This window comes from Ammodytes marinus (genome assembly GCF_949987685.1).
Source record: "Ammodytes marinus genome assembly, chromosome: 18".
In the NCBI taxonomy this organism is placed as follows: Eukaryota; Metazoa; Chordata; class Actinopteri; order Uranoscopiformes; family Ammodytidae; genus Ammodytes; species Ammodytes marinus.
Window position 1 is genome coordinate 7,729,942 of NC_137222.1, and position 25,252 is coordinate 7,755,193.

At 40.4% G+C, this 25,252-nt stretch overlaps 2 protein-coding genes across 2 annotated transcripts in view; both read right to left on the minus strand.

Moving 5' to 3' along the window:
* Nucleotides 1-2,629: 2,629 nt before the first annotated feature.
* Nucleotides 2,630-12,111, minus strand: kcmf1 (potassium channel modulatory factor 1). The gene is made up of 7 exons (XM_080047174.1): nucleotides 11,939-12,111; nucleotides 9,355-9,522; nucleotides 8,957-9,096; nucleotides 7,130-7,231; nucleotides 6,807-6,990; nucleotides 5,299-5,584; nucleotides 2,630-4,284 (listed from the first exon to the last, which is right to left on the minus strand). The coding sequence occupies exons 1-7, from the start codon at nucleotides 11,952-11,954 to the stop codon at nucleotides 4,014-4,016; spliced, it is 1,167 nt and encodes a 388-aa protein (XP_079903300.1). The 5' UTR covers nucleotides 11,955-12,111; the 3' UTR covers nucleotides 2,630-4,013.
* A 1,028-nt stretch (nucleotides 12,112-13,139) lies between these two features.
* Nucleotides 13,140-25,252, minus strand: part of itga1 (integrin, alpha 1) — a 46,434-nt gene continuing 34,321 nt past the window's right edge. The window contains exons 16-30 of the mRNA XM_080046162.1: nucleotides 24,596-24,771; nucleotides 24,324-24,466; nucleotides 22,587-22,697; nucleotides 20,665-20,741; nucleotides 19,359-19,485; nucleotides 19,187-19,264; nucleotides 18,994-19,070; nucleotides 18,759-18,848; nucleotides 17,900-18,002; nucleotides 17,625-17,744; nucleotides 17,395-17,493; nucleotides 16,561-16,665; nucleotides 16,292-16,387; nucleotides 16,086-16,199; nucleotides 13,140-15,438 (exon numbers count right to left, since the gene is read on the minus strand). Of these exons, the coding sequence (XP_079902288.1) occupies nucleotides 15,379-15,438; nucleotides 16,086-16,199; nucleotides 16,292-16,387; nucleotides 16,561-16,665; nucleotides 17,395-17,493; nucleotides 17,625-17,744; nucleotides 17,900-18,002; nucleotides 18,759-18,848; nucleotides 18,994-19,070; nucleotides 19,187-19,264; nucleotides 19,359-19,485; nucleotides 20,665-20,741; nucleotides 22,587-22,697; nucleotides 24,324-24,466; nucleotides 24,596-24,771 (1,576 nt within the window). The 3' untranslated portion in view covers nucleotides 13,140-15,378. The remainder of the gene's footprint in view (nucleotides 15,439-16,085; nucleotides 16,200-16,291; nucleotides 16,388-16,560; nucleotides 16,666-17,394; nucleotides 17,494-17,624; nucleotides 17,745-17,899; nucleotides 18,003-18,758; nucleotides 18,849-18,993; nucleotides 19,071-19,186; nucleotides 19,265-19,358; nucleotides 19,486-20,664; nucleotides 20,742-22,586; nucleotides 22,698-24,323; nucleotides 24,467-24,595; nucleotides 24,772-25,252) is intronic.

The following is a 25,252-nucleotide window of genomic DNA, read 5'->3' on the forward strand; positions in this document are numbered from 1 at the left end:
TTACTTAACCCCTCCCCCACCCTCCTTTACCCCCAAAATGCACAACCTGAGCGGCTCGACCTCAACTGCACTTAATGACAAACACAAACTTCCCACCCTTTGCTATGCCGGCCTAAGTCCTAACTCTTGATACATTGTCCCTAATAAAAATGGCCGCGTCCCTATGTGTGTTTTTTTTTAAATTACTGTCAGCTCTGTATGATAGTCACGTGTCTGCTGTACATAAATAAATTGCTGTCCATTCTGTACAGTTCTGATATTTGTCTATATAGTAGGCTAAGTTTAATAGTATAATCTGTTTTGAAGCAGGTATCATGTCAAAAACTGTGTGACATCTATTGAAGACAACGTGTTATGGGCCACTGGCAATACATACTATATGTAAATACAATTTTATTTGTGGTTACATTGTATCATTTATTTGTGCTCGTCCATAATACCAGTGAAAATACAATCTTCTTCTTTTTGTTGCCAACTCTTGATCTGCAGAGGACTTTATTTGGACAATTTGTTTGTTTATTTTTTTTCTCAGAAGATGAAAAAAAGAGAAAAGAAATATAGAGAAAAACAAGGATCTGCTCTTTCCTGTCCACTGTGAAGAGGAGCTTTATCAGAGGTTGTTTGTGATGCTGTCCGTCTGCAGTACAGACCATAGACTCTGAGATCCCATTCAAACATCAGGATCCCTTAATGTGGTCCCAGCAGCGTGCGTGGGCCCCCGGACTGACTGTAGCCTATTTGGATCCTCTTTCAGATGAATAACTGTGACTTTGCATCATGAATAGTATATTATTTTGAATGTAATCTAGAAGGGAGGGGACCTTTTTTGAATGTAATCTATCTCGAGGGGAGGGAGGGAGGTGGGGGGTGGAGGATTCTTTTGTAAATATATGGTAAAAGAAAAAAAGGTTACGGTTTTCATTCCTGTGCAGATAACAAGTTTTACTTACTGCGTGAATACAAAGAGAGGGTGAATGTGTTTGTGTGTGTGTGCATTTGCACACAAGTCCGTATGCAAAAGTGTGATCGTGTGTGTGTGTCTGTGTGTGTGTGTGTGCTCTCCTGGCAGATTTAATCCTGCTTTAATCAGCCAGTTCTATCAATCAATTCAATGCTTTGTGCATCATGTGAGTAGCTTATCCACAATTAATGGAAATGTTCCTTGTGATACTGTGCATTTAATAAAGGTGGTACGTCTTACAATATGCTCTGAACCATCACCATTTTTTATGTCTCCGCTCAATGTTTGGAAGCAATTGTCCATGTACATGATTTAAATTAATAGTTTTTTTTTGCCATTTTTATGCTTTTATTGATAGTGTAGAGACAGAGTTGAAATGGGGCAGAGAGGGGAGTGACACGCAGAGAACGACCGCGGGCTGGAATCGAACCCGGGTCCGCTGCTGGCTGAGGCCCATGGGGGGGACGCCCTACCAACTGAGCTAAGGGCGCCCCTAAAGTACTAAATATTTCATTTAAAAAAATAGCAAACTTTAAAGGGGAGAATGGATTGATTGTCACCAATGTGTCATTGACATTCAGTCTGTTTCAGCCTTGCATTTGGTGGTGGGCTTCTTTAAAAACAACCAACGTGTCATGAATGGTATCCCACAGGCACCATTTGTTTCTAACAATAACTTCTGATGAGTGACATGGACAGCTGCCCCTAAACGGCCTCACACACACACAAGGACAAACCAGGGGCAACAGCTTAGCTGTTCTTAGGAAAGTATTTGCACTAAGGTGTGTATGTGTTTCCATTTTGTTATGATGCCACACACAAACATAAGTTTATTGACCAAAAACAATATCCAGTGACAGGGTGTAACCTACCTTCTTGTTGGACAGTTGCTGGAAGGCAGTTCATCAAGGGCGTCTTCTTCCTCAACAGATTTATAACACGCCTTTCAAGAGGAGGTGGTAGGGGGGTCACCTACTGCCCTCAGAAGCTTCAGCGCCCCTTATTCATTCATCAAACAGTGTGAGGTGGTGATTGAAAACTGCTCAACTGAGTGCATTAAGTTTGTTACTACTTTTCCAGCTTGTGCACTGAATTACTTTCTGCTTTAATACAATATTTCAATATAAGTATACACTTATCCTGTTTTTCCAGTGCATTCAAAACTAAGAGCACCGGTAACACTTGTCTTCAGTATTTATGAGAAGGATGTAAACATTGAATAAATGGATTGTGACAAACTATAATTATAGTTAACTGATATTAAACGTGTTTAAGGGGTTAACAAGACACAGTATTTGTCAACATTTATAACTTCTATGTCTATTTTATTTTTAATATTTTGACTGTCATTCATTATGTACATGCAGGAGTAGTTATAATTGTTGACAGATACATGACTAAGTACTTGTATCTGCTTACACCTGCATTAGAATGCAAAATAAACCTTTTTTCTAACATTTATATATACTGTAAATACTATATAGATGGGGTTAAAGTAATGTGTTAAGAGGCTGTAGAGCTGTAAATGCTCCAATCCCAACAAATAGATTTATGTGCAGACAGATGTTTAAGAAATCATGTCGGATAAACTAAAAAAAAACATCTGTGGATTCACAACAACAGAAGGTGCAAAGGTGTGACGGTCTCTTGGTTTCATCAAAAGCTGTGCGCAGTTTATATTTATTATTGTATTCTAAATTTACATTTAAAAAAATGTCTGCCCATGTTTTAGAACCATTATGAAAGTTAACTCACAAATTCAATATACATCTCATTGTATTTTACAGAGAGGGTAAAAGTATAGGCATGTAGGTGGCATGATTCAGATCAAGGCTCATGAGAGAAAAAAAACACACATGAATAAATAGAAAGTGCTAACCTTAGCAGAAAAATTAAGAGAAAAAAATAATGCCTTCCCTTAAAAAACAAAACAAAAAACACACACACACACACAAACAAACTGCAGTGTGGAAAGTTTCGAGTTCCTGTTGTCCTGCAAAGAAATGTATACAAGCCGCCTAGCGCGTGTGGACCGACACATTAGCCGAGCGAATGCCAGATGTGAAAGAGCAATGGACATGTAGTTGGGCGTCTGTACTTATCTATAAATTAGGACGTGTACTGTGCCTAAACAGCTTATTATCACTAAACATTAATATGTGGGGAAAAGAGTCAGAACTCTTTTTTCTTTTATTCCTAGAATCCTCTGATGCACGTGGCAACTGCCACATATTCAGACAGCTGTCGTAGGGAAAAAGCTTTCTGGAGCAGAGACTCACATCGCAGCATTTCCTCACAAATTACTGCTCAACCCAATTGTTTCCTCTTCATTATATGTACTCTTTCAAAGAAACGCTAACAAAAGAAATTGTTATTTTGTTTGTCAGTTTTGTAAACTACACAATTTTCTAATAATTAACCGTGTTGGAAATAGCCATTTAAAAACAGTTGAAAGCTTTGGGATATTAAAAAAAAATGGTTTTAATGACAAGGTCATTAAAAGACATGCACGCTGCAAATAACTGCATGCAGTAGTTATGGTAACCCATCCAAGCACTTTTTATTTAGTAATAGTCATAAACACACACAGCAGCTTCATCAGAGGAGCCTATGCCCCTCTTGACTTTTTGAATGTGGAGGATTTATACGGAGAGCCATTTTGCATGTCACAGGAAGCAAAGGGGTCTGCCACAGCTGCCTGTAACATTTACCTGATAAAGAAAAGAAAAGTTATGTGGATTGATTATCAACTTCATATATATTTTATATATATTTATATATTTCTCTTCTCTCTCGCTCGCTCACTCAGTTGCGTTTGCGCACTCGCACATTTATCCCACTTGCTCTCATTTATTTTTGTTTACAATGTAACAAAAATGGTGACAGGCCTGAAATTACAATCACCGAAAAACAAACTCAGAAAAATGGAGGAGGGAGGGAGGAAAGGAGGGAGGGAGGAAGGTGAGGCCGGGGGATGGACTGCCGCTGGTCGCTGCCCCGTCACTGACAGTAGCAGCAGAGAGGACACAGTCTGCGTGATGCTGCTCGGACATCAAAGAGGCGGCGGGGGAGGCTCCTTCCCCGTGGAGCGGCTGTTGCTCTCTCGGAGCTGGAGGTTCTCCAGCGCCACATCTAAAGGCATGATATCCACGCAGCCCATGGCCCCGAAGTCAGCGAAGACTCCACGCTCCTCCTCGTCAGAAGAGGAGCTCTCCTCGCGCATCAGCGTCGACAGCAGCAGCTCCTGGACAAACAGACTGCGGTCCGCGCGCTCGCCTTCTAGAAACTGACGCTCCGCTTCAGACATCTTAGGTTCATTCAACCTGTTGAGATATAATAAACGTTACGTTAAAGTAAGTCTAGACAGGGAACATGAGCTGCTCAGTTTCAGTGTCATTTGGGATTTTTTATTTTTTTTTAATCTGCTGAAAACATTTAAGGATCATTCTGTTGGTTCTTTGTGTCTTGTTAACAAATTCGATAAAAAAAAATTAAACCAATAAACAATTGATCCTACTCACAAGGATAGTGTGTGTATATGCACAATGTATTCCTCTGTGCCGCAAACCCAAGTTGTTGTAAGCACCCTAGTGAGCAACACTGTGGCACTGCAGTTGTTTATGTCAATCCAACAAACATGCTAGTACTCACTCACTAAATCCACAGCTGAAAGTAGACCCCAATGAACGCCCCTTTTGTTCTAGTTTGAGTAACATTTTACTGCAAACTACTTTGCACAGCTGTTTAAGGAAAGTATTTAGCCTTTTAGTGAAAGATGTAAGTGTATATTTGTGTCTTGTTTTCTTTAGTAAGAACCAGTGTGCTTAGGTCGAGAGTAGAGAAGAAAGTAAAGAGCTGTGAACAACTTTTGGTCTTTGAGTGGGATTTGTTGATAACAAAAAAATATAAACTGCAACCAACCACCCTCATCCTTAAAGATAAACAAAAACAATTTAAACAGATTAAATATGGTGCAAGAAAATGTGAACATGACCTTTGAATGAAAAGCATTTCGGTCTCTGTAAACTTGGAGGAGCCTAGGCTGTGTTAATACACAGCCTAGGCTCTGTAAACTGGTATGTAAACAAATGTGGGCCACCATAGTTAGCAACATACCAGTTAACTAGGGTGTGTATTAACAACACAAAAAGTGATTTTGAACAAGCGTTCTCCAGAATTGCTGACTCCACCTTTAACAAGTGATCTCAAAGTGCCTTTGACATATTTATAATAGTTTATCACCAGTTCATTTTAACCAATGTATTATCAACACAAATCATCATCATCATCATCATGAAAACCGTCACTGTTGTAACCAAAGGCCGAGCCACACTCACCGTGCTAATAGGAACTGGGAGTTGTGGTTTGAGGATGAGGGGTTGCTCTCTCCCGGGGCTGCAGAGTTGGCGGTAGCGGCGCCGGGTGGAGGGATGGCGCTGCCCGGGTTGTTGCTGCGTCGTGTGGCGTGGCGGCCCGTCTCCACCTGCTGCCTGGCCGCCTGCGCCTGCTGCCGCTCCAGCTGCAGCTGCATCTGGAGCTGCTGCAGCTGGGAGGCTGAGGGCCCCGACGAGTTGATCTGGCCCCCTGCTGCACGCCGCACACCTGACAGCTGAGACAACAGCTCTGCACCACACACACAAAGAATACACACACCTCATTGTCAGCTGTTTTTAAGTCAGATTTGATTTAAAAAAAGAAAACACTGAGGTACCTGCAAGTAGAGATATATATATAGAACAGGGGAAAAGATGTGATGGTGTATATTTATTTAACTAAGAAAAGCTATCACCAACGTGATTTAAAATACTTTATTTATAGATTTTTCAGATGTGACTAATGTGATTTAAGTAAAAACTGTCTGGATGCTTCTTGGTTGTCCCAAGGGGCCACAGTAAAATATGCACAAGATGGCACACAATCTGTTTTTAGCAAAAGCTTAACGTGTTTGTTAGCTGAGAAAATAATTTTTTCCCCATTTTTTTACTGAAATGCTTTTTTAATTTTGTTCTGATTTATGAAACAACTCAAAGTGACGGGCACCATGAAATCAGTATGCACTGCTGGCATTGGTGATGAAAGATAAAAATTAGATTACTGTTACACTTACTTTTACAACATATCTATGCCAGGAAAATATTTTAAGATTAGGTGAAAGTGTGGCTCATGTTAACCGTTAATATTATCCAGCTAGCAGTATGAAATGCAGAGGTTCTGATGGTGTTTAGTTTTTACCCAGCAGAGGGTACTAATGAAGGGGCCCACCCACCTATGTAATGGCCCTTTCACACTGCCGAAAAATCGGAACTAGTAGTCTGAGCTAGTTCGGAGCTAGAGCCAGTGTTTTGGTTTCACACCGCCAGAGAGCCGGCTCCGGGCTGTAAAAACCGGTTCAACCCCAGCCCCAGGATTGAGCTGGGCTAGAGATGAGAACTGCCTGCCTGCCAAATCAAACCTCATGCCCGCCGTATTTAAAAACACCGCTACTAGGAGACATTATTACCGAACGTAGCGATCAAATTGACCTGCGAAAATACGCTGTTTGGGTTAACAGAGCAAAGCGAGAGGCAACAAGTGCAAAAATAAGACGCTTCCACCGCTGTTGTTGTGATTAAAACGAGTGCTAGCTTTAGCCATGACAGCAGCGGCATGGGGCGACGTACACAGACGTTTACAATGTCATGACATTGCTCTTGCCGGCTCCATGGCTGGCTCTGGTCGGTGTGAAACCAACCGGTTCATAACTGGGATAAGGCTGTAACCAGTTTTGAACTGGCCCCAGCACCAGCCCGGAACTGGCTATTGGTTCTTTTTGGTGTAAAAGGGGTATAAGGAGCCTTATTCTCACCTGCGATTGGGTCCATGGCTTCTCTGTTACTGGGGGTGTAGGTGGAGCTCTGTGATGAGGAGGATGATAGTCCTCCTGTGGAGCCGCTAGTAAAGTGCATATTTGTCCGCCGCGCTCTGGGACCGCCCAGGCCACGACCAGGGTGGAACATCCTACGTACATGTCGAACACTGCTCGACTCATCGTAAACAGAGGACGGTTAAGGCTAAAAAAGCTGTTATTTGACACAATGAATGGTAACAATACTTTTGGGACATCTAACAATGCAATGTAAACACATAGATATTTAGACATTGGTGTGTGGAAACCAATAAAAAGGATATTAAATCTCTTGGCGCTCTGTGTTCAAGTGTGAGGTGAGCTGTGAAGTCATCTGTGACGTGGTTGGGTTCCCCTCCGGGCAAGGCAGCACATATTGGACAGATCTGAAATGAGACAGTCGGAGGTTTATTTGAGATTTTTCCCTGATAGTGTTTTTGTTGTGTCCACTATCTCACTGGGAAACAATTGTAAGTAGCCAGCAAGATTGCCACTTATTTTTTTTAAGTCAAGGTTTAGCCTGTTCACATTTTGTAAGGGTGCTGCATCGTCATGAGAGCAGATTTTATTCAAATTTCATTTGAAATTTAGACTTGAGCGATGTTTACATAATACCCAATGACATCAGTTCAAAGAAAAAAGCACGCCTTGGACTCCATCATTTTGCTCATATACTCAAATATTTTAATCTATATCTTTATTTTAAATCTAAAATGTATTAGCAGGCCCAAAAATATCATGTTTTTTATTCCACAAATTCATCTTCCATATTAAAAAAGAATGCTAACATTCCTACAATGCTGCTCTGTCAGATTCCAGTCCTGTATGCCAGTAGTGGTTCATTTAGCCTAGAGCCTCTTAAGCCATAGACTGTGTACCTCAAGCACGGATAAGGGGCTCTAAAGGACTGAACATCCATTCCTTCTTATACCTAGATATTTGGGCATTTTCAAACTTGTAGTCTTCAACCCAAACCACTTGAGAACATTTATCAACTTCACACAGCTCCCTCTGGAGACACACAAGGCTTTATACAACTTTACACTCGTGCATCACACTTTATTCATACACATTTCACCAAAATCAAGTTCATTTAAGCAATAACGACATAATCAACATTTGTTTTGCGAACAGAACAATTGTCACAGCATGTACACATCAGTTTCTACTGTACATCAAATTTTGAATGAAACACCCCAGCAAATGATTGACTTTAACTGCCATAGACAAACACCGAAACACATTTATAGAAACACTTCCTCTCTAACCGCTGTCCTGTTTCTGTTGGCACAGTTGTTTTCTCCTTTTTGTTCATCTTTGAAAAACAATCTAAAAGAGATGGTGTTATTTTTCATTTACCGTCAATAAATGCCATGGAGAGATCCTATCAAGAAGTATTGCCTATGTGTCCAAAGCCTCATGTATCTTATTCCTCTATTCTATAATTGTCCATTGTTGTAAAAAAAAATCAAATAAAAGACATGAAAGGGCAACATTGTTACTGGGTGACCATGTTCCTTTTTTACAATGAATACGGTCAGCCACTGGAATTTATTTTGTCCCGCATGCCATTCTGCTGCTGCACACCCTCATTAGTGCAGCAAATGTGTATTAATCCACAAAATAGCTCCCGACAAATTCAGCATGTACTCATGTTTGAGGAACATTTGCTAAGAACTTCAGTGCACGGCTGTTTCTAGAAAATGACTTTGTTGTTCTCAAAAGTGAAACTTTCTATCTATGAACAGTTTCTAAAGAAGTAACTCATTACAAAGTAACAAATGGCCTTGAGTCTGAGTGCACTAATAGGGGTTGGAAAAGCCCCTTATTGTTATAGAAGGACATTGTACCACTACCTTTGGCCTACCAGGGTCTCCTTTCTCTTCTTCTGGTGCTGCTGCTGCTGCTCTCACAGACTAACTGCTAACCAGTGAGCTGGTCTTCAACATTTGTCAAAATTCAGCTCTGACAACTAGTAATCCATAAATGTCCTACAACTTTAGTGGTCGACCGATGTGGGTATGCCTTGATGACTAATGCATAATAAGACAGTTTAAAAGGTTTTTGACCTATGCCATGATGATCCATGGCATGGTGAGCAGCATACTCACCACCTCTGTGGAGGTTTCTGCATGTTCGGAGGTGACATGCTCTTGTAGGGACGTCTCTGTGTAGCCCATCTTGCCACAGTAAGGACATGTGAAAGACTGGGGTTGCTCTACTGAAAACGTGTCTCCTCCATAATACAGGTCTGCAGGGCGACAGTAAACAGAGCAACCGTTACTGTTTGTCAATCAATATTTCAATTATTAACACAAATTAAAAAGCCTTAGTTAAAAAAATTATGCTCAATAAATAACATTAATCATGACGGCACACGATGGAGGATTTGAAGTCCAAGTGGGAAGTCATAAAATAAAATAATCGTGTTGTGAGCCATGCATGACAGATTTGTGTTTGATCAGCAAGACAAACAGGTTTGTGTGTGGGCTTTCCGACTTGTCCTCACCATAGTCTACCCTGGTTAATATACACTGCATGGGATGTTCTGTGGTGTGTCTGGTTGTCGTGGCTCCGCTCTCGTAGCACGATGCACACAGGTCGTAGTCGTAGCAAATTAAACACTTGAACCGTCGCCCTCGAAAGTTCCCTTTTAAACAGGCATCACAGCTCACGCCTGCAAAAGAGAAGAAGAAGAAATGTAAAGACAAACACGAGGAGCCTGACAATAAAGTTATAAATTCCTTATAACTGTGTCTGCAAGACCAGAATGTGAGAAAGAAACCTCTATGTGTGTAGGCCAGTCTCACTTACATGAGCATGTGTTTTGGAGTGGCACCAATGCAAGCGTGCCAGCAATGAAAAAATTCCATTGAAATTCAGGAGATGCACACATACGAAAGCACCTGAAAGCTGCTTTCATTGCCGCCATTGTTACTCATTTATAGCCACTTTAACACTTTCAAGTATCATTTTGCTTTTTGTGTTCATCTACATGTACAGACATCAAATTGGGGAATAGAAAGTAGAGTGGAGCCAACGGAAGCATCAGACATAATGACAGCCATTTCTAAGATTCTAATATATTATTTTTTATTATTACATGTCTTATATCAGATGTTATTGCATCTCTCTGCCTGTTCACCCAATTACTACATGTATACAGTGGAAAGAAACAAACTATTCTGGCCTGCTACTCTGCAGACACAAGCAGATATTTTTTTTAATGAGACATCGCAGTTATCAATATATACACACAATAATGCAACTCCTGACTCACTGACATTTGCTTTGAAAGGAAAAAACACCTTATTTGGCAAATATTTGGTAAGCAATGAGGGAATTTACCCTATTAAGGAAGTTCTGACTCCAACAAAAAGCTTCAAAATAAAAAATAAAATCCACATTAAGATAACATTTACTAACCCAACCCAGGGCCTGAACAAACAAATGTACTGGTATTATGCAGTCATCAGCTCTACGCATTATTCAAAGGTTGTTGGCACAACAGCAGGTTTCTACCAAGACTGACAAACATCTTATAGTACCACCTGAGTGGTATAAAAGTACGAGGAGTCTTCCTCACAACATTCTTACACAAGCAAGGATTTTGAGTGACTGGACTGGCAGATCACGGTATCCAAATCTTTAGAATCGTCCAGAAGGGTCAATGTAACAAGTTAAAAAGTACCTTGGCTGTCCTACTTTAAACAAAGTAAAGAATCAGAACCTTTATGTGTCGAAATCGATACTTTTTTGGCACCAACCGAAATGCCTCAATTCCATCGAGTATCGAAAAATGTATGTCAAATTTCAATACCTAGGGGTTAATCTCATCAACGCCAGCGAGCCAATAAGCATTCAGCATGCTTAATTTGCCAAGATCTAAAAGTGCTGCTGATTGGCTGTATCGAGGCATCCAGGAAAAATACATTAGGTTACAACAGGGTTACTTAGTATGCATCAGTGAGCCTTAAATTCTAAAAAAATGATTTACGATAATGTGTAATGTCATCTTTTTAAAACGGATATCACAAAATTGCTAAGGAAAAGTCTAAGTGGAGGAACCGGTAGCGAAGTCAAGGTAACGGTATCTATATCAATATCGAAATATTGGAATGACAACCAGCCCTATACACAACTGTGCTTTGCTTTTGATTGCATTATAGACTCCTGTCTGGTCTGTTACAATGAATATTATGAGACAAATGTATAAAAGAAAATCTAGAGAGCATCTATGGGGGGTTAGCACCTGCACTTTTGATTCAGACTATAATTACTATGCCTATTTTCACTCATTACTTTTCTAGGTTTTGTGATACTTTAGTAGTGTCTCTGACTGTACTTGGTGTCCCATCTGTCTGTAGCTTTGAGTACTGCTACTGTGTGACCAGGTCTCTCTTGAGGAAAACCACACAGTTTCTCAATGATTACCTGTATAAAGGTTTCAAAAATCAAATCAAATGTAGGCCTACACTCGTATGTTTTGCACTTAAACATACACTAACTTGACCCTAGCTCGCTAGTAGCCTCACAGTCGGCTAAGTTGGTGATTGGTTTATGGTGAGAGGCCTCAGACTTGGTGTCTTCTTCTTGATGACAGTGCATTCATTAACAACACACAACGGGACAGTGGCGCTAGCATTAGCTATACGAGCTTTTTAGTTTACGTAGCCAAACATGTAAGCCAAACGTGGCCATAGCTATATAAGACACATCACAGTGTAGCGCCAGCGTGAGCAACATTAAGTCCCAGCTTGCTCCACCAACGACTCCTTGTGTTAGCACACATTAGCTTAACGTAAGGTAACGCAGCACCTAGCAACGGCTAACTGCTAAGCTCCGCAATGTTGCCGTATCATTGCGAACAGGTTTTAAGAGCTCATCATTGTTTATCTCAAATTAGGAGACACGGGAGATTGATGTGCACCAGAGCTGCCGTTAGCAAATGTGTATGTTTTTCTAATGGGGGAGGGAGGGACCAGCCACGGAAGACGCAACACCTCCATTCTTGACTTGAATAAGCAGTTAGCACAGCTAGCCGAGGAGCTAGCTGTAGTAGCAGGTAATGTAGGCGCTGTTTATCAACTCACCCTCATGTCGGGACATCCTACAAACAGCGGCGCAGCCCCTCCGAGGACTCCCCAGCGCGGTTAACGGGGGACGAGACAGTCTCTAAGATACTAAATGTGGGGGGGAACAGCCTTCACGCTCGCCTCTTTTTCGAGCAAGATGGATCCGCCAGCAGCAGCTTACAGTTTGTTCTGCTTCCCCTCCCAGAGTGTCACTTATCGCTAAACGCCGCGGCCGGACGCTAGGCGGCGCACTGCTACATGAAATCACTCCGGTCGGACAGTCGCTCCTCTGGGGGGATGTACTGCCCTATATTTTGTCTCGCAGGAATCTCACCTGCAACAATAAAAATTAGATGCCTTCGTGGACGAACATTATGGTTAATTTCATATCTATACATTTATTTTAAAACTCTAAATTAAAGCACTTACAAATCAGAAAGCCATCAGAACGCTGAAAATCAGCAATGCCTTACACACCTTTTTCATGTAAATGATAAACCCTTTTTTGTTTTTCTCTATGAACTGTATTACTCATGATATTGTATTGTCTTTGAGCAATAACGATTGGGAAAAAAACTGAAGTTTTTGGGCCATTCACTTGAAATTGAAAATATCCCAGTATTGGAAATAAAGAAACATTGTTTATTGTATATACACTTGTTCAATGGTGAAAAGGAACAAGTTACAAAAGTACATTATATAAGGTAACCAATTTTTCTTATGTAAAACATTTGAGGTATTGGGCCTACTTTTGTTGCTGCTATTTCATTTTAACACTTGACTGCTATTATTATTAAATAATATTTATAAACTTCATTCACTAGTTACTTACTATATATTATGAACAAAGCAAAGTTATTGATGTATTATTAAAAGTTAATATCAGATTAAATACTTTGGCTGCCAAATAAATGTGGTGGAGTTAAACATATAATATTCTTCTCTGAAGGGAAAAAAACAAACACTCAAGGAAATAATAAATCCAAAACCGTACTGTCATCAGCCCCTTTATGAATGTTAACTTTTCTAATAGACTTTTAAGCAGATACTCTTCTTCATTATATATATGCATACAGACCTTAATATTAAGATTTAAGAAATCCTACAATAAAAATAATTTATTAGCTTGAGATCATTAAGTGATTGTTACAATGTTCTGTTTCAAAGAAAATATGAAACAGCAAACTAACAGAAATGAGAGTTGATGATCTTCGTAAAAAGTATTTTATTTTTTGTACATAAGATTCAGTTCATTTCTGTGCTGATGAGGACGCGTACAGTCTGACAAACCAGTGCATTACAATGAAGACTTCACAGCAGTGTAACAAGGCTGGGGTGGAGCAGCTCACGACCATTTCCTTGTTCATTACTCTTTCCCAGGAGTTTACAGAGGCAAACACCTGAGAAAAAACAAACTAAAGAGATACTTGTGACTCCGACCCTCGTGCATTTAAGCCTGACATAGCCATACAATCTTAGAATGACTAACATTTACACATTCTGTACACACAATGTGCTTCATGTGAACAGTGGAGAGCAAAGCTGCCTTCTTCTTCTTCCTTTTCTTCCCTCAGCTAAATTGTGTGACAGTGAGGGGAAAAGAAAAGAAAAAGGCAGTCTCCCCCATATAAAATATAATCTCTTTTAACATATTGTGTAGCTGTGCAACTTCTGAAAACAAGAACAAAAGAGAAAAACCTGAAATAATAACTTTGTAAGGTACTGTGTACCGCAAATGGGGTGACAATGAGCCTACTGAATGCTAATGCTTTGTGTACACATTGTAGCTTTTCTACACCACAAAACCACCAAACAATAAATCCCAATTTGCTATAAGGAAACTGCTGGCAAATATGTTTACACATTGGATGAAATTTTACCTTCCAAAAAAAGTCATGTGTAAAGCCTCAAAACCCAGCTTGAAACATCGCTTTCAATCAAATATAACTAAAGTAGTGGATACAGACCCTCATCTTCATGTATATTTTCAATACAGAGTACGTATATTTTCAATTTTCTCATCAAAATATAACAATATTTACATATTTGCATCAGCGTTGTAATTGTTCGACAGGCCAGATAAGTGTCCCATGTGTCAGTACGAGACTCGTAGCACCTGAGCAAAACCATCTTCTGTGACCACTGATCACAGAAAAAAAGATTTGTGGATAACATCTCTTAAATTACATCAATGGTAGCAAACACAATTATGTACATTTTCTAAAGCTTTACATTTTTGAACATTTACTTCTATTTACAGAACAATCAACGTTTTGGATTTCTAGCCCCAATTAGATTTGAACATTTAGTTGGGACAAGATTGTTTTGGTTTTGAATTGGTAAACCAAGATTACAAGTATAAAAAATAAGGATGTGCCATGTTGTATTTTTTTTTAAAGGTGCTCTGAGGAACTTTCAGTTTGTGTTCATTCTTGCACCCCCCTTGGACAAAAGCGGTAGTTTTTTAACTACGCCAGCTGCAGTTTCTGGGTGAGCGTACCCATGACAAAGCCATTAAGAAAAACTATATAAAAATAGCATTCTTTGCACGGATGGTCTCGTTTGCTGTTACATGTGATTTATGATTATCAGAGGAAACATTTGACTGTTTCAGAAATATTTAAAAGTTCCTCTTAGCACCTTTAAATTCAGCAAATAAAAAAAAAATGCTGTAAAACGCTACAATGTTCAGTGTCTCATAAAAACAAATCAAGCACATAAGCTTAAAAAACAATAGTCTAAGCTATCAGACAGACCGCTCCAAACACACAGAAAGTTCACATATTGTACTATTTCTCACATGCGACTAGACCTTTTGGACATTGTTGCTGTTGGTTTGGGCTTCATTTGATCTTCATACCAAAAAAAAAAAAACCTGAGTACTTTTTTTTCCTCTAAAGCTGGAGTGCAGCTGTTGTAGCTCTGACTCGTTTGTAAAACTGTCTGTATTTAATACAGATATGTGCTACTTTGCCAACAGACGCATGTGGTGAGTGATGGTTTCTTCCTCTTCTCTGGCTCCTCTTCTTGAACCGCTTGACCTGACTTGATGTATACTGTCATTTCTGCAAGAATGAAGCTGACCTAGAACAAATAGTATTTGCAAATACTTCATGTAAGGTCTCTACAGTGAGTGCCAACGACCTCATACAATTATGAGAAGCACGCTCTGTACAGCGGACCACCTGAGTCGTCCTGGTGCCATTAGCATCAAAGGAAGAGTTTGGTTGGGGAAATATTTGCAGACATTATTTGAGCCAGGCCTGCGTAGCACAAACAGTGAATGGTGGCTGTGTTTTATTCAGGTCGTCACTATGTGGTAGCGCTGAGGTGTCTGTGGGTCTTATGACATTCCCTCCGACTGTCTTGTTTAAAAGTCTACTAGTCACTGTGTGCGACCATTTTGGCTCTGAAAGCAGTAGCCTCCGGAGCTGCTTGTTGCTGGATGTCTGGATACCTCAGTCCATCATGTCCTCCTTTGAGAAGTCCTCCCTGGATTTTCTCTTGAAGAAGCCCATCTGAAACGAGCAGAAAGCTTAGTTAGAAAACTGCATGCAAACTAAAACAGTTACTCTTTACAGGTGGGAATTTTATAAGTTTATAGTAAAGTAATTGTTTGACATTTTGGGAAGAATGCTTATACAGTACATTGTAGTTTAATGAGGTTATTTATTTGTTCATGTTAATTAAAATATCTTCTAGCTCAATCCCAGCTCTCCATGATTCTATCATGACAAAAACATTTTCAGAAATAGGACTACATGGACGTGAGCAGTGGCAGGAGCCTTGGCCCCCTTAATTCCCGTCCATAATCAACAAATTGTAGTTTTTTTTAGGGTTTTTGGTTGAAGCAAGCAAGATATATTGTGTTAATTAGTGAGCATTAAAGGGGCTGTTGGGTAGATTTCTTTTGGACGGAGTTAGACTAGCTGTGTCCCTCTGTTTCCAATCGATATGCTAAGCTACGCTAACCGTGTTCTGGTTGTAACTTCATATTTAACATACAGCAGTGGTACCGAATTTTTCTTACTTAACGGTTGGCAATAAAACAAATGACTTAAAAATGTCTTGCTATTCCTTATTCTTATCCTTCTCCCCAAGTTGTTGCATATTTCGTATTCTAGCAGCCCAAAAATATTATCAGGAGGTATTTGAGGAACGTTACCTTCCAGAGTGCAAAGATGACCAGCGCTAAGATCAGCAGTCCTATTAGGATGCTGATGATGATGATCCAAATCGGGATTCCTCCTAAAGTCTCCTTAGAAACCTGGATCTTCACCTGATTAGCACACACACACACATGCGTACGGTAAATGTACATGAACATCAAAAACATACACACAAATCAGAAACTAGATATTTATGACTTACACTTCTGCTCCTGTGACTAGTGTTCAGCTCAAACAGGTCTGTGTCTTTGATCCCCAGGGTGGCGTTCACCAACATGAACAGACTGGAAAACTCGCCCTGGAAGAAAAATTCTCCTTTTTAACGTTTTGCTTTTCTGTTTATCCATACGTCAAATAACTGTTTTTTTTACTCCGACTTCAAGTTCTTCACAACTTATTCTCATCCATGACAAACTAAACAAACACAGAGGAAGGCAAGACGAGCCCAAAATAAATAACCCTTAAACACACCTTGATGAACGTAGGTTTCCACACTCTGAACGTTACGTTGACCTGACTGGTTGTAGCCTCTGGGATGGAGCAGCTGAACGACGCACATTGGAGGTTTTCACAGCTCTGTAGGGCGAATAAAAACACACACGGTAAGACGCTACTGACCTGACACATCAACCCAGGATCACATGTATTATAGGTCCACATCCTGAGTAAGTAATGTGAACTTTGTGCTACAAGGAATACACATTTAATTAGTTAATGTGTAAGGCAATTAAAAAGGACCCCAGGCAGGTTATTTATTTTCTATAATAATTCAGTAGTCTTTCAACTCCAATAGTTGGATTATGTCATTTTTTCTGACTGCCTATCCTTTTTGTATTTTAATAGATGGATTTCTGCATGTCTGCAACCTTTAATTTTATTTACATGACTTTTATAAAGAAAACAAATCGTGAACATGTTGTTTGTTATAAGGCTGTACCTGCATGCAACAGTCCTTTATTAGCTTTAATTTAAGAAAGCGATATTTTGAAGTACATGTGTTGACTGGAATACTGTGCAGATGCTTGGGACTGAAAAAAAGTTTCGATTTTCATCACTATAAGTGCTGTTCATGATGATTAATGATTGCCACACTGGTTAAGCTTGAAAATGAACATGAGCCGAAGCGGGGTTTGTCTTGACTCTTGAGGGATCTTTCTCCATGGTAATTTAACTCAGGATTACTTAAACCTCCTTTAACAAGACTCACTGACAATGAACCTGTTTCCACTGGTAATCTTGGCTTTATGAATATAAGGTCAGCTGGAGTCCTGAGAGAATAAACCAACAACAATGCTCATCACTCACCAGCAGGAAGACACTGAGTGTTTCTTTCTTGGGATCGGGCTTAAACACATTGGGGTTAATCCTTTCAGGGTTGATCAAACGTCCAGTGTTACAGATGACCTGGAGAGAACGGAGAGGCAGAATATGAAGGTGGGTCAGATACACCTGTGTGTGTGTGTGTGTGTGTGTGTGTGTGTGTGTGTGTGTGTGTGTGTGTGTGTGTGTGTGTGTGTGTGTGTGTGTGTGTATACCTGTGAGGTGGTGGTGACATGTGTAAGGTACAGTAGGTAGTTCTTGTTCTTAGGAGACAGGTGAGGATATGTCACCGTAAGGCTCAGTGGCGGAGTCACAATGTCGCCTGCCTTCTCCACCTGAAGAGATGTGAGAGTGAAATAAAGAAAGATTTATTTAAACAATATACTGCGTCAAATCTGGATGACCAAACATGCCACATGTGTGTGAAGCTGCATACTCTACATACATATTTCACAAATCAACAGATATACAATCAGTCAGCAGATGTTACCGTGTAGCTGATGTTGATCTCCTCCCCAATCATTCTGGTGTCATTGAACTCGCTGGCATAACTTTCCCCCTCTTTCACCACAACATGTTCATCCACAGGCCGCCTAGAAGATGGTTACAAAATGAGAGTCCCCTTCTCAATCAGAGATTCAGATACAGATGCAGATGTTTGCATATCAAATATCAAATTTAGGTTCCGCATTTAACATTTAACTTTAAGTAAATTCCTCTGATTCTATTTACCCATCTGATTTTACAAGTCTGAATCAATGGGGCACACATTTCATTTAAGGTAATATAAGCCATTCGTAATGACTTCAATAAACCTTTGTTGATCATTTGGCCACTTGGGGGCAGCAGGAAGCAAGTTTTAAAACATTGACATAACATTGCCTTTTAGGTAAATATGGCAAACGGTTGCTTATTAACGCATCCTGCAGTTACGGAGCAACAATAATATTCATTTGGAGTTGTGTTTGGGTCCAGCTGCTGAATGTAAGTCTAACATTAACTCTCTTTATAGCTGTTTATGGGCAGTACCAATTCCAGAAGGTAACATCTGGCTCTATATATTCTAAATGCTCCCTGATGTTCACCAGTTAGTCGTTTCTTTGTCTGTTTGCTGTTTGGTGCTGGGCAGGTCTTGTACAGTGTGTGTCTATAGAGCTAAGGTGCTGAAAACTAGCCCTGGTCTTTGTCTGTCAGGAAAATGATAGGTTTTTTGGTTTAAGAGGCTAATGGTATGTCAAGTCAAAGTGTCCCCCACAAAAGGACAATAGAGACCAAACTTGTATCCACTTGGACAATGCAATGTGGCAGATGAGCAGTATACATGATCATTGAGGAGTCCAGCTACTCACGCTGAGAATATGGGCCCTGCCTCATACTTCACAGGGATGGAGATTTGCACGTTGTTGTCATGCTTGGTGGTTTCCAACTCTTCACTGTCACTGTAAGAGATTTATTAAAAAATTAAACATCTAATTACAATTCCAAAGCACATTGTCTTAAATGAATTTGACATTTTCTCCTCACAATTTAGGGCAAAAAGATTCATACTAAGAAATAAAAAATACCATGCTGATTTTCTCTCACCTTGAAACTGACACGTTCATCTGAATTATCGGCGCAATATTTTTGGGATTGACCTCAAATACCACTTTGAAATTTTCCTGTGGATATATAAGATCACATCACATCTTTAAATGAGCAAGAATAAAGATTTAAAAAAAAGTATAATATGTATTTTACAGGTAGTGGCCTGTACGTAACATTTGCTTAAACTAACCTTTACGTTGTTTCCCAAGAAGGGATATCCAACAGCACACTCAAGTTTTGTGTCATTCAGAGTGCAGACAGTCTCCGGCTGAAAATACAAACGTGCATCGATTAGTCACACACACAAATACACGTCTCAAGCCATATACAATAAAAAATGATGCAAACTGATGAGTTCTTACCTCAACTTTCACGTAGTTAATGTTTGGTGTGAAGAAGAGGGTGACTTTAGTGTTGTATGCATTGTCTCCTCTGTTTCTAACGTCGATGGTCACATTAACCTTGTCTTTGTTGGCTTTGATCATCATCCTGGAGAAAAGAAATAAAAACTGTCAGCATCCCCAGCTGTGATGCACATCTACTCTGCCCACAAGGGTTCAGTCAAGCACCAGAGAAGTTTCCTGCTAATATGCCGGGATCCACACTGTAACTAAGATACAGTACATCATTTACAACTTCAAGACACTTTTAGACAGCAACCATATTAACATGCCAATATGTACATTTAAAGAGTCTGGACGGTGTCATTGTTTGTTCATTCTATACCGTCTTTGAAAAAAGATCCATTTATAATGTGTTTCCCATGTCATTGATGGTACATTTAATCCAAAGATATATTTCTGTGCATAATTGACAACAATTAATAATGTTCACCTGAACCTACAATAGTATGATGCTTCTATATTAGTTTATGCAAATTTTTTGTGGATATATACACTGCAGTTGAGCAAACACCGCCCCATTTCATTTGAACACGTGTAGCCTTGAAATGAATTTTCTTTGCAAAGAAAGAGGACTTCCTCCTCATCTCTTACACTTAAATCTCATCATCAAGGTGTCTCTTTGTGGCCAGCATAGACAGAACAAATACAGCCAACAGTAATTAGAGAGATACTGCAGATATGGGTGTGCTGATATTGTTTTAAGACAGCCTTGAAAAACTTCCAGAGCGAACATATCCGTTAACTTCTTACCATTCCTGTACAATTAGCTTTGGGTTAGACAGAGAAAGAGGCGTCTGTTGTGATCGTATCTTGAAATGGTTTGCCTCAATCGAATCACAACAATCTTAACTTTCCAAAGATACTGTGTGTCACATGACAACCCACCTAAATATAGCAGTAGTGTACACAGCATAGTGCAGTTAACAGGGTTAGTAGTTAGTAAGGTAGTGTTAAGGACAACTGGCACTCTTCAAGTGTAAGGAAATAGACCAGCATCTTGTTTAGTGTTCTTGTATTTGATTGGTTTCGAAGTACAGTACAAAAAAGCCCAAAGGGAATACAAAACAATAAGGGACCAACCACACAAGCGCCAGAAAAACAGCACAAATGAAGAATAATTGGATTATAGCGACTAAAGACTCAAATGAAAGCACAGCCACAGCAATTGTCTGGTTTCTTAAGAAAAACAAAGTAAGGTAAAGGTAAGGTTTGAAGCAATGGGCGGCCCTTTCCACTGTTAGGGGGTATTGTTAATTCCACATACCTTTTTACACTAGGCACGGCTTCGAGAGAGAGATCAGCAATGCACTTCTGATCGCTGCCGCAGTCCACCAAGGGAATCTACAAGATAAAGATGTACAATTCAAAGATGGAAAGATATCCAGTCAAAACTAAAACTGTAATTTTGCTTATTGTTACTTCACTTGGAAGTTGAAGAATGATAGAGAGATGAATGAGTTTGCACTAGAAGGCTGTTTCCACATTCATATGCTGAAAAGGTAATCTTTCTTTGTGCTCACCTTAAATTTAAGTTGCTTATGTACAACAAATGAAAACCACAATCACAACCTAATCTAGCGCACGTAAAACTGACAGTGTGGTATTGCCATTATTTTTATCCACCTGATTCATATCAATGGGTAAATTAAATGCAGTAGAATCAACAACTGAAACTTTCATTGGAGCTGATCAACAGACCTTGGAGGCTCAATCAACTTTGTGTCAACTCGTTTGGCGATTTGAACGTTACAGACATTTATTCATACGAAGAAGTTACGCACTATAGCTTTAAACAATTTTTGGAAGAGATTTTTGAAATACTGGAAACGACGATTAGATAAGACTTTCAGAAGCCTCTCTGCAGAAATAAGCAGAGAGATGAGAATCTGAACAGGCTGCTGCTGTTTATTTGTTTGTACCACTGACTATAAGAGTGCATTCAAATGACCTTAATTTCCTTTCACCTTTCTTCCCCCCAGAGTGTTTGAGGGTCAGTCATATTTGTTCCCGTTCTCAAGGCTTTCCCACTGGACCATTCAGATAAACAGTGTCCACTCTCCAGAGAAAAGACCAGGGACTTGAAGATCATGTGCAGCACAATGTCAAAAGAGAATTGTCAGCTTCCCCTTTCTGTGTGTGTGCGTGTGTGTGTGTATGCGTGTGTGTTTGTGTGTGTGTGTGTGTGTGTGTGTGTGTGTGTGTGTGTGTGTGTGTGTGTGTATGTGTGTGTGTGTGTGTGCATGTGTGTGTGTGTGTGTGTGTGTGTGCGTGTGCGTGTGTATGCGTGTGTGTGTTTCCCTTCTCTTCCTTTCAATAACAATAACAGGAGAAGCCTGAATAGCGCTTCCTCGCTGGTGTTAGTGCGGCGTGCACGGCCGCTGTGACCGTATCTGACACCAAGGCAGTCAGGATGTGTCAATGCTCATAAACACATTACATATGATCCCGTGTGTAGTAGGGGTGTCACCGACTAAGAATTAACATAGAGGAATCTGTTTCGGTAAGTCTTGCTTATGGTCGACAAATAGTCATTTATTAGTTTTTTTCTATAATGGCTTCTATTTTTGATGCACCGTTTTCACATTTTTATGAACAGTATTGTGTGTAATTTTGCGACTATTCGACTGTGAGATCGTCAGTCGAATCAGGCTCCTTCCATTGAATTGTCCAATAGTCGACTATTCGGGATGAGCCCTATAGTGTTTAGAGGTGAGGGGTGTGGTAACAGGGCGTGGCTCCAATTGCATTATTTTCTAAGCATTTAAGCTGAATTCCCCTATTTCCCATCTTTATGTGGACTCATCACTCATTGCAACAATCATCTGGGAACCCTCTTGTTAGTACAACTATGCACGTGGGAGTGTGGGAAGATGGTCCTGGTTCTTGGTGCTGAAACATTAATAAGTTTTTTTTTCAGGAAACACTGAAAGATGGCAGTCAGCTGTTACAGATGCTAATGTACTGTGACAGCAGCGCCTCTGGAGCCAGACAAGAACACACACTCCTGACTCTTGGATTATTGTTCTTTTATATACAGTCGATGGGACAGACAGATGGAGGATGTTTCAGACCAATCAAATCCCCTTCTGTCTGTGACTCTTCAAAATGTTCTGTTTACTGTTATTTGGCAGTTAATACTGTATTTGAAGTGGAAGACTCTTACAAGTGATATTAAAATAATCTTACTGTCTTATTGATGGCTCTGGGAATGCTTTCATCCAGGACAGGGTCTGCGTCCTCATCAGCCAGCGCAAACTTCAGTGACACCATGAGAGGGTCTCGGAAATCCAGCCGGGCCTGTCCAGGAAAGGGGGGGAGCACGTCAGGGGGAGGAGGAGAAGAAGGGAGGGGAGGATAAAGAGTGTGAGAAAGTAAGCAAAAAAAAGAACTTAAATAGTGTACAGTACACGTCCATATTGTCCACCCACACAGTTGTTTTCACCTAATGGGCTCCGTGGGCGTGTGCAGGTCATGCTCGATTGCCTTCTTTTGTTTGAGTCTTGCCATATTACATGACCTATCCCACATGGAATTATTCAAACAGATTAACTAGCACCGGAAGCAGAGACATAGCCCCTTGTATGTACAACACAGTGCAATAATTCAAACCAGCCATTAAAATAAAGTCATTGATTGTCGAGTACCGTTTATTTCTCAGTTGGGAAAAAAACATTGCAAACGGTCCTGAAGTCTCAATAATAGAGGCTTTCCATGTTCTTCCCATTCTGTCGACTTTATAAGATCAGTGTCACAAAGAGCGATGAATTGTGGGCCAGAAGACAGTTATGTTTACGCATGAGGTCGATGAGGCAATGCGAGTTTTGAATGTAGCAGCTAAGAGCTAACATGTTTTCAATCAGACTTTTTTCTTTCCATGTTGCGGATCTGGATACTGCATGCGTGTCAACAAAATATGAGGCGTCGTTTCCGCACATACTGAGCATCAAACAATTGGATTCCTTTGTTATGCATCTGCTTTCTTGGTTCCTTTGTTGTTCAGATATGTTGGGGTCTGGTGCCGGCCCCATCTTGGACATATAATAATATAATATTAGTTGTTGCGCTTTTTAGTGTCTAGTACAAATGTCCTGCTTGCCCCTTTGAGACCTCTGGCCCCTGGACTATTCGTGGGAATTTTTCTGCACAAACTGGTAAAACTAGAAACAGAGCAGGTATTCATGTTTCGCACACACACACAGCAACAACAGCTGTTTCCACTGATTAGTTCCTCCGTCTCTCGCCAAGCTTAGGGGGAAGCTAATCAGAAGAAAATCCATTGCTGCAGTGAACGGCAGGAATGAGAAGCTTCATACGCATGTGTCATATTAACCGGTTCACAGTAGCAGGTGCAGTCGTAAACCAACAAAGGTTTTTTGACGGTGATGAACAGTCTGTGATATGCCGAGAACTTGTAGTAGAACATCTTACTTGATCTGGAATGTCACTTCCTCAAAACCCCTAATTCTTTTCTAATTCTCTCTTTCTCTCAGTCACTCCCCTGCTCTGTTTCTGTTTCTCTTTTTCCTCCTCTCCAACTCTCCGAGGGGCCTGCACCATAATTCATCACTGGGGGAGAGCATTGCGGGGCTGCACTAGGCATGCTTTGATCAGGACTAAGGGTCTGTTTCGTGTTTAAAAACCCAGTGTCTTCCTGCTCGGCACAAGACTTCTCTCACACAGCTTTGTCCTGTCTCCTTTCTGGCTTCAGACGCCATTGACGTCTCCAAGAACAAGCCCGGAGTACAACAACGTTCATGAATAAATGTCACAGATAATTAAAGGCATCCAGTTTGAGTTCCGTGTCTTGCTAATACGGGCGTTACAAATAAAGTTTTGGGGTAGATTTTTTTTCTCCCTGGTACAGGAAAGAAGCCCTTATAGTAGCCACATGTGTGTACATCATAAAGATAAGAGTATACTTGCCGACATCACGAAGGTTTCTTCCACACATTTGCTCTCTCTGTCTTTGATGCGGAACGTCTTGTTAATCCTGCGATCGTTCGAGGCGTTAAACAAAGCCCTGGCTTTTGGCCGCAGGGCATCCAGAGTCAGTTCGTAGCTGATGTCTGCAGGGACACAACAGATGAGAAAAAACATGTTGTGTAATAAAGCTAGCACCAACTTTGAAACAGCAGGGAGTCAGGAAAAAAATGAACAAATTAAAATCAACAGTGGATGCTAAAAAAAACCCATACCTGCAGTAAGGTTGGGGTCCGGCTTTTCGGATTTGACGCGGTAGGAGAAGCACACCTCGGTTTTCACGCACACAGATTTGCGTCCGCCGTGTACACACGGTCTTTCAGACTTCTGCAGGTTGATCTTAGGCGGGTCAAAGGTCATGTTGGCGTGGAGTTCTGCAACATTTTTGGACCTGGTGAAATTGAAACAAACGTGCCCATTTCAAGGAGTTGTCAACGGAGCAATATGTGTGTGAACGTGCAATGTACTTTCTCAATGGAAGGAACAGAAAGTGGGTGAATATTGAGCACAAAACTTGGCCTAAACTCTCTCTAACCAACTGCTGAGCTTTCTAAAAAAAAAAAAAAAAAAAAAACACAAAGCTGCCAAATCCTATTTAAACTCTAAGCCACTTGGGAGATGGAGTTTTCACACAGTTCAGCTGGAGCCACTGCCAGTAGAAACTGTGGGGGAAGGTCTGCCCGGAGAGTTAAATCATGATGTGGGCAGATGTTTCAAAACTTCTTTGCGGTGTTGAAGCCTGTAGGCTGGTGTCCAACTGTGAAGTATGGAGCCAGAGAGGTTTTTGACGGAGAGATCGTTAGGAAGTTGTTGGTCTCAAGCCTACGAGCTCAGTGTGACATGCACAGCTGTCTTAAACCGAGCAAGAACAA

Excerpts from the sequence above, each read along its gene's own strand:
- kcmf1 (XM_080047174.1), bottom strand. Across the intron at positions 9,097-9,354 it reads ATTAACCAGGGTAGACTATG|ACCTGTATTATGGAGGAGAC; the intron begins GTGAGGACAAGT and ends GTCGCCCTGCAG. Across the intron at positions 7,232-8,956 it reads CAGAAACCTCCACAGAGGTG|ATCTGTCCAATATGTGCTGC; the intron begins GTGAGTATGCTG and ends GTCTCATTTCAG.